Source organism: Camelina sativa, chromosome 7 (assembly GCF_000633955.1).
Source record: "Camelina sativa cultivar DH55 chromosome 7, Cs, whole genome shotgun sequence".
In the NCBI taxonomy this organism is placed as follows: domain Eukaryota; kingdom Viridiplantae; phylum Streptophyta; class Magnoliopsida; order Brassicales; family Brassicaceae; genus Camelina; species Camelina sativa.
In genome coordinates this window covers 26,751,190-26,759,931 of record NC_025691.1, presented here as the reverse complement: position 1 = coordinate 26,759,931, position 8,742 = coordinate 26,751,190, and the positions used below count along the sequence as shown (strand labels likewise).

Sequence of the window (8,742 nt, the reverse complement as noted above, 5' to 3'; positions counted from 1 at the left end):
TTTTTTTTTTTTTTTTTTGTTAAAGATTGAAACTTTTTGTTATAATTGGCACTTTTGTTGATCCCAACTTAAAAAAAAAATTGAAACTTTTTTTTTGCAAATCTTGAGATTTACGAGGAAAAACTAAAACTTTTGGTTTTGTTTGATGCAGATTAGTAAACTGAAGACGAAGCTTAACGGAGGAGGAGAAGAAGAAGAGAACAACGCGGCGGCGGCGACAACAGATAGTGATGTTTCCGTGAAGGAAGAAGAAGTCTCGTTACCGGAGAAGATCACAGAACTGCCGTCGTCTCCTCCGCAGTTTCTAGAGCATTCCGATGGTCTCAATTACCGAAGTTTCACGGATCTACGTGACCTTCTTCCACTAAAGGGGGCGGCTTCTTCGTTCGCAGCAGCTGGATCTTCAGACAGCAGCGACTCAAGCGCTCTTCTGAACGAGGAAAGCAGCTCTAACGTCACGGTGGCGGCTCCGGTGGCGGCTCCCTCTGGTAATTTCTTCCAGTTTGTGAAAATGGAGCAGACAGAGGATCATGGTGACTTTCTGAGTGGTGAAGAAGCTTGCGAGTTCTTCTCCGATGAACAACCGCCGTCTCTACACTGGTACTCCACCGTTGATCACTGGAATTGAAGATTGTGAGAACACCACCGGAAGAGATTTTGGATTGGATCAGATGGGCTCTCTCTCTCTCTCTTTTTCTCTGTGGAATCGATGGAGAAGATTGGGAAAAAAAAAACAGAGGAGGGCAAAATGGGAATAATGGTTAAAATTGAAGGGTGAAAGGGAAAACAAAATTAAGGAAGGGTTAAACCTGGGCGGGAATAAATATGTGGGGTGAATTTGTAATTAGTGCTTTTTCGTGCACTTCTTGTAATTAAAGGATCATCATCATCAGATCATGAGAATTGAGAAGGGGTTTTTAAGGAGAAGAGTTCAACTCAGCATGGAATCTTTAGATTTACAATCGACTCTATAAGTCTTAAATTATACAATTTTTTACCCTCAAATAAAAGCTTGAAGCTCAAAAATTAGATGTGATGACTAATGACTTTGTGTATCAGTATATGTAGTTATTTTGGTGTATTGGAGGATTTTTTCAATGACAATGATCCTCAAAGTGGCAGGTTCGAGTTTTGATGTTGAAAGGGAGACTTATGTTAACATGTTCTGATCTTTGGACAAAATGAACTATGAAGTCAAGGTCCGAACATTTTAGTAGAAAAAACTTGATGTCTTGAATATGCTTTTTAAGTGCGATTGATTTTTGCAATTCAAACTAAAACTTAAGTATAAATCAATTTCTGACTTTTTCAGATTTCTGGAAAACGAAAAAAACTCAAACCAGCAAAATTTATCTACTTTCAAACAAATTTTTATACAAGACGTCCAAAAACTTAGCAGTAATCATGGTAATAAATGATAAAATATAATTAGAAATAGTAAAAATATGATAAAATTAAATGATTATGAAATAAGAAATGGTGATTTAAAAAATAATTCGGATGATAAATATATTAAAACAAATCTAGAAAGTATATAAAAATAGAAATTTGGTGCCAATAATTTCTATGGTCTTCTTAACAAGTGTGATGCAAAACAACTACGGAGGAAGTATAATGCAAAACAATAATGCGGTTCCATCATCATTCAAAGTCATATCCAATGTAATTCGATACCACCGGTCCACCGTTACTTATCGTACCAGTGATTAATAGTTTTATTTGGCGGTACACTTCTTGACATTTTATAATGTTAAGTTTCTCATATTAACAAACATTCATATACGGTTTTTTAAACTTATTATTATACATATGTAGAAATTACACAATGGCGTTACTAGTAACCTTACTAATGGGCTATATATATCATGGTCATCATCTAGTGTCGAGTTTAGACAATGGAGTTTTATTTAAACACTATAGGATGCTGTTCAGATTTGATTTGATTCGAATTCGAGTTGTCTCGGTTTGTGTAACCAACAGTGGTGTATTGTTAAAAATATATGTTTAAAACTTAAAAGTAAACCGGCAAAGCTGTGGACCACGTCTAATAAGATCATTATAATATAATACGAGAATCTTCTAATTAGTTAGAATTCTAAACGCATCTTTGATTCTTTATATCTTTTTTACTGTTATATTAACTAAAACATGTGGATTACCAAATCTTACTACAGTGTATTAGATATTAACAGTACGCATATATAAAAATTTTATGTGTTGTATATATAATAACTTCTTGCTAACCGGTACATTTTCTGCTTTTTTTTTGTAAAAGCTTCTTATTGTAATAATATAAGTTCAAACTTAAGAAAGTCAATGTTGGCTTAGTCTAGAGTCAGTTTGTCGTCTTCATCATAAGTAATACAATGTATCCCTAAGTTACCATAGTACTAATTACCATGGACAACAAATTTGTTGTGTGGTTGGGTTAAAGACAAAATTTATGTTGTGAATATCGTTAGCTCAGTGCATACAATCCCTATATAAGTAGCGTCTACGGTAGGGAATAGAGTCTAGGAGTAGGGGATATATATTATAGTACATAGAAACGAATACAATCTTTTTGAGTATAAATCATTTTTTTTGTAAAAGGTAGAATTATAAACTTTACGCTCTCAAAGAGTCGAACTGGCAACATGAGGAGTCCAAGTTCCATGCAATGCCATTGGACCATACAAATTACTCATAAATCATTATGCATGAATTCTATAGAAAATCCATATATAATACATAGACACGAATACAATATTTCACGGGAAAAAAAAACGAATACAATATTTTTGAGTATAAATCATTATGCATGGATTAAGTTACATAATAATAAACTCACTAAATTTTGATTTTGTTTATTAAATACATTTTAGTGAGTACTTTAAAATGGTTTTCACTGAAAAATAACTAACTGATATTCGAAAAGAAAAAAAAAAAAAAGAGCAAGGTAATATTCAAAAAAATAGTTTGCTATCTGATTCCAATCTTTTTTTTTTAATCTAAGGTAGATTAAGATATTTATTCAGAATCAGATATTAGGTATCAAACTATTTCTAAATTGACTTCTTAGATATTTTTATAATATAAATCAGCATTATGATATTTTGAGTTAGGTATTTCACTAAACATATTTTAAAGACCATGCATGTGATATGGATATTTTACACGTTCCACAAAATTTAACCAAGAAAATGTACCTAATTCAAGGTCCAATCTATAGGTATATATAATATACAGGATATATATAATGTAATTTAAGCATGGGATGAAAATAAAGATTTACTATAATGGATCCAAACTTCACAAGGATTTAGATTATTAAAAATACAGCACATATCGAACGTATAACAATTGTTTGTGCCTAAATTTTAACTTGTAACGATATTCATATGCATGTTTCATAATACAAGTGATGTACATTGTCTATGGCAAGCAGTGGTCCAAATAGACTGACTATATGCAACGCTACAGATCATGATATATAGACTATATATTTTGCGGCCAAAAAAGTGGAATTTGTTAAAGTAGGGGTTGAATTTAGGGGTTTTAGAAAACATTGGGAGATAAAAAAGTAAAGTAATAGGACAAAAGGAGGAAGAAGAGAAAGGGAACACGTGATTGGACATCAAATACATCTTTTCCTTCCTAATCCCACGACCACGACATCTCTCTTCTATTTTTCTCTTCGTTTATAGAAAGCATCTAAAGTAATTTTTCCATTTTTAGACAAATATGAACCAAGTCATAAAATAAATAATGAAGGACAACAACTATGTATTCCCTATATGAATCACATAAACTGAAACCATGATTTATGACGGGAAGGTCAAATAACCATAATGGCTTTACCATTCATATCAAATTTTGCCAAATATGTATATGTTTAGTCATTTCACTATTGTTAATGTCAAACACAAATCAAAGAAGTTTTTGTTTTTCATTCCATTGCAATTACATTGTCCAATTACCCGTACATATGCATGCTACTAGAGTTAATCCATAGTGATTTTCATACGTTTTTGCATTACATAAGATTATATCGAATATCAAATGTTAGGATTTGGATCTAAAATCCAACCCTTAAAAAACGAATCAAGTAAGAAAAAACAATATGCACAATTTATATATATATATATATATATAATTTTTTTTGGTCAAGTAACGTTACATCTATATTATATTGTTATGAATATCATTAAAATTAATCATTTAGGAGCTATGATTTTTTTCACTTTTTCTGCTCACAAAAAAAAAAAATCGATAGGTTGGAGAAAAGTAATCTTTACATCAAAGAAAATTTAGTCCAAAAGTTTATATAAACAAGACAACCAAAATTTGTAACTGGAAGTAAAATTAATTACCATTAGGTAGAAGAAACTCCCAAAATGTGTAAGAAACTCCTAAGTATTGATAATATTTTTTTGGTAAAGTGAATAATAAAAACTCCAAAAAAATTGAAAAAAATGAAGAAAAGAAAAGTGATTGTATTTTTTAAAGTATTTTTTTTTTCCATGGATAAAATCAAAGAATAAGTAATTGGAATTTCGGATGTGAGGCGAAAAAGAGGTCGTCAGTCGTGATTGTGCGCGTACGTGAAGTGGAAGCATGAAGCATCATTTTTATTTAGTGAATCTATCGAAGAAACATTTTTTACAGAAATAAAGATGATGAAACCTTTCTGACACCTTCAGAAGTTTTACCCATGTCATGAATAAGCAAGCATCATCTGAAATTGAGGCAATCAGATCTTAACAATTAAACAGTATCTTTCTATCACTATTCTCTCGAGTATATTATACTATTATTTCACTCTTATCTTCTACAATATTTTAGTACCTAGCGTTATTTTTAGTACATACTTTTAAGAGCAATTACAAGGATTGGGATTTGTATCGTAATAGTCTGTCGCAATGTTATCACAGACAGTGTCATAAGTCATAACCAAACCTATTACTCTCAACAACAAATACATTACGGTAAGGTCCCTCACCTAATAAGAGGAAAAACTTGTTAATATCACCATTTATAAGATTCTGCCATTATATTGTACTTACTTTTTTTGTTTTTTTATAAGTCCCAATCCTTGCGACTTGTTAATATCACCATTTATAAGATTTTGTGGATATATTAATTGATTCCACTTATGAAAATTATCTAAATTGGATATATTAAAGTTGTCTAAAACTGTCTATATATGAATAATCCCCTAAATACTGTAAAACTGTCTTTTTAAAAACGAATACAGTATACTAATAAATAAAGAATATATATATATATATAATTAAATCATCCATTTTAGGAAAAATAATAAAAGTAAAAATAATTTAATCAAATTATGATAAAAAGTAATTAGTTGAAGCAGTTGACTTCATTCGTGTGGTGAATAGTACACTGTCCCGATTCAAGAGCTTCTAAGTAAATGAATGGTGTGACACAAAATTAATGTGTTTTGGATTTTTATACATGTTATATAATCTTCTTGATACTATAGTATAATTATTTTTAATAATATCTTTAAAATTAAGACAAAAACCACGCATGTTATCAATTATTAAATATGCTGTATATGATAAATTCATGATGTTACTAAAAAAAAAAGCTATACTTTACTACATTACAAAAGTCACAGTAGCATTTTTTTGGCTTAGAATTCAAATTAAAGTGGGTTTACCAGTAGTTTACTATGTATACTATACTGTTTAACCTATATATATTTTTTTTTTAAGTGAGAGAAATATGATTCCAAATTTTATGTATATATAATTATATATATATAAATTTTTATAATAACAAAAGGAGTATAAAATTTCCTTTTAATAATATACTGACAAATTGCTAAAAAAGAAGGGCCCACACTGTAGCTTCTTTCTTTATACGAAAACTAAAAGGGGCCCACATACCCATGTGACGTGGGACCTAAAACGCATCAAGAAGATGTCGTTTTCCATCGTAGCCATTTGTCACTTTCACTTTTGTCTATACAATTTTTGTTTAATTATTAAAACAAATAAAATAAAAGACCTCGCAGTCGCAGGGAAAAGGCTATAGAGGTCGAGGAGGAGGATGATAGGCACGTGTACGGTCTACATTGTATGGCTCGGATCATCGACAGCTCAACTGATATAACTATTCACAGCCGTCCATTTCACCACTTTATTCAATCCATTCATCACTCGACACCTCATTACTTAGGAATAGAAAAAGTTTATTAAGATACTGTTTGACGTACACCTTATACTTTGTACGTATATTAATACATATATATATATATATATAAATGCACGAAAATGAAGTATGCAAGAGAGAAATTAATGAGTTATCAAGAAATACCATTTTGTATGTTATACAAAGTTTTTTTTCTAGGTATAATATAAGTGTAGGAGTTATAAATCAATTAATATACGGGTATAATAAGTTAATTATAATTACCGATGATAGAAGGAAAACACGTAGTCAATAATAATAATACAAATATATAATTAGTTACTTAAATATTAAACTTTACTACTATTGAAAAAAATGTGCTCGTCGAACCATTTGGGTATGTCGCATTGTCTTTCTTTTAAAAAATAAATATATATATATATATATATGTCTCACTCTCATGTAACTCTTTGTATAATTTTTATACTAGTGATATATTTCTAAACTGTCCCATGCACTGAAACGAATAATGAAAATACACTCCTCATAGGTGGCGTGGTACGTCAATGACCAAGTTGGATCAAGTTTACATAACTTTAGATTTTAGAAACAAGATACACGAAAAACATCTTTATAAATTTGTTTGCCTAATCAACATTTTAAAATGCATATATATATTTGGTCAATTTACCAGCTATTGATAATATATATCTCTTTTTAAAAAAATTAGCTATTGAAAATTTAGGATATGAATATAGAAAGGAAAAAAAAAACCCTTAAAAGTAGGGGTCTACAAAATTCATTTGTTACTAAATTGAAATAGAAATTTTAGACTGAATTCTAAAACTTTAATAATCTGAAAACCTTAAACCGGTTAGAATTAATGTAACCGAATAATTTATATATTCTGTCATGGTTTTCCATATCTGCTTTTATAAGTTTAACTTTGTTTTTTTGCTGATTTTCTAGTGTAAAGTTATTTTTTATTCACTTTAATGTTTTAGGTGGCGAACACTTGCGTTATGTGTTTCACTTTCTCTAGGCAAATAACACTGAGAATCGTAGGATCTCTATGATCGCTTTTTCATATTTAAATGTTTTAAGCATATATCTTAGATTTCATTATTTAACTAAAAGCTATAATGATCATTTTTTAGGTAAAGCTTTTTAATTGTAATTATCTTAAAAAACCCAATAAAGTGAATTGCATTTCGACGTGATTCATGCTTTTTGCATGGTTTTATTTAATTACCATGGTAACAAATTTCTGGAAACAAGCATAACAGTATTAATTAGAAAAGCCCATTATAATTTTTAATCTATATACATAGAGCCCAACATAGGTACTGACAGTTAACTTTTTTTTTTTTTTTTTGGGACAAAACAGTTAACTTGTACTATGTAATTTGAATATTTATTGATTATAATTTGTTACAATGTAAAGTTATATATCATATTGACCAATTAAGTTCATCATATATTGCATTGCACTGCATTTATCTCATATATTAGCTTTTTTGCTTCTTCGTCATATCGGGCTCGAGCATAATCACAAGTAAATAAAATATGATATAGTGATTCTTCTGCTGCAGATCCACTATATCACTTACCTGTAAGATCTTTAACAATTGCGTTTCTCTTTAAACGCAACGGCATCCAAAATTGTTGATAATTAAGGAATCGACTTGGAACTACCTTGCAATTCATGGAAGTATATTGCTTACGGTTAAAGATATAAGAATGCCCTTCTAATTTACAGTTGTACCAAAGAGGCTAATTTGATGTTTAGCTAAACTTAATTAATTTAATGGAAAATGAAATCAGAGCAAGAAAATACATAGTTAAATTAGCTAGTACAAGACTTTTTGCAACCCTTTTATATTATGTAGTTAGTAGGAGGACTATTGAGGCCTAAACTAATTACTTAATCGTACTATTTTATCTTTTATTCTCGCAATTGTCTTTTAAACTAATATCATAAACATAAACAGTACCATTTCTTTTCAAGACAAAAATCATATTGAAATACAAAAAAATGTATTGTATATATATAGCAAAAAATATAATATACTTAATTAAGAAAATAAAAACAATATAATTAACAAAGAAAAAGTTAGGCGTTTATCAAAAATTACTCTTGTTGTTGAGAAACAATAAGAAATTTGAATCGAAGTCAAAAAAATAAAAATTTGAATCAAACACATCATGTCTATATGTCATTAATACATATATAATATGGTATTAATATACTTGTTGTTAGGTTTACGTATGTTAGATCACGTGTTGTATTAATACGTAACCACTATATCTAACGAGAAATATTCAAGAACACCCAAAGTTATTTGACATGTTACATAACAATATGGTATGCATGGATAATGGATTTTTGCATACTTAAACGAATCAGTTCACGTTACAACCGATCCACGAGAAATCTTAGGAAATTAAAGCCAGAGGAGAGTTGTGAATAAAATTGTTTAGTCAGGACTCATCAAGATTTAATTGTTCAAAAAAAAAAAAAAAAAAATTTAATTGTTCATCGGTTAAAAGAATTTATTTAGCACATGCAGTTAAAGAAATAAATCTGTTACTTGGTTTAATTCACAA

At 29.4% G+C, this 8,742-nt stretch overlaps 1 protein-coding gene across 1 annotated transcript in view; it reads left to right on the top strand.

Moving 5' to 3' along the window:
* LOC104702780 (homeobox-leucine zipper protein ATHB-6) overlaps positions 1–1,026 on the top strand; it is a 2,127-nt gene extending 1,101 nt beyond the window's left edge. The window contains exon 3 of the mRNA XM_010418700.2: positions 152–1,026. Coding sequence (XP_010417002.1) covers positions 152–628 — 477 coding nt within the window. The 3' untranslated portion in view covers positions 629–1,026. The remainder of the gene's footprint in view (positions 1–151) is intronic.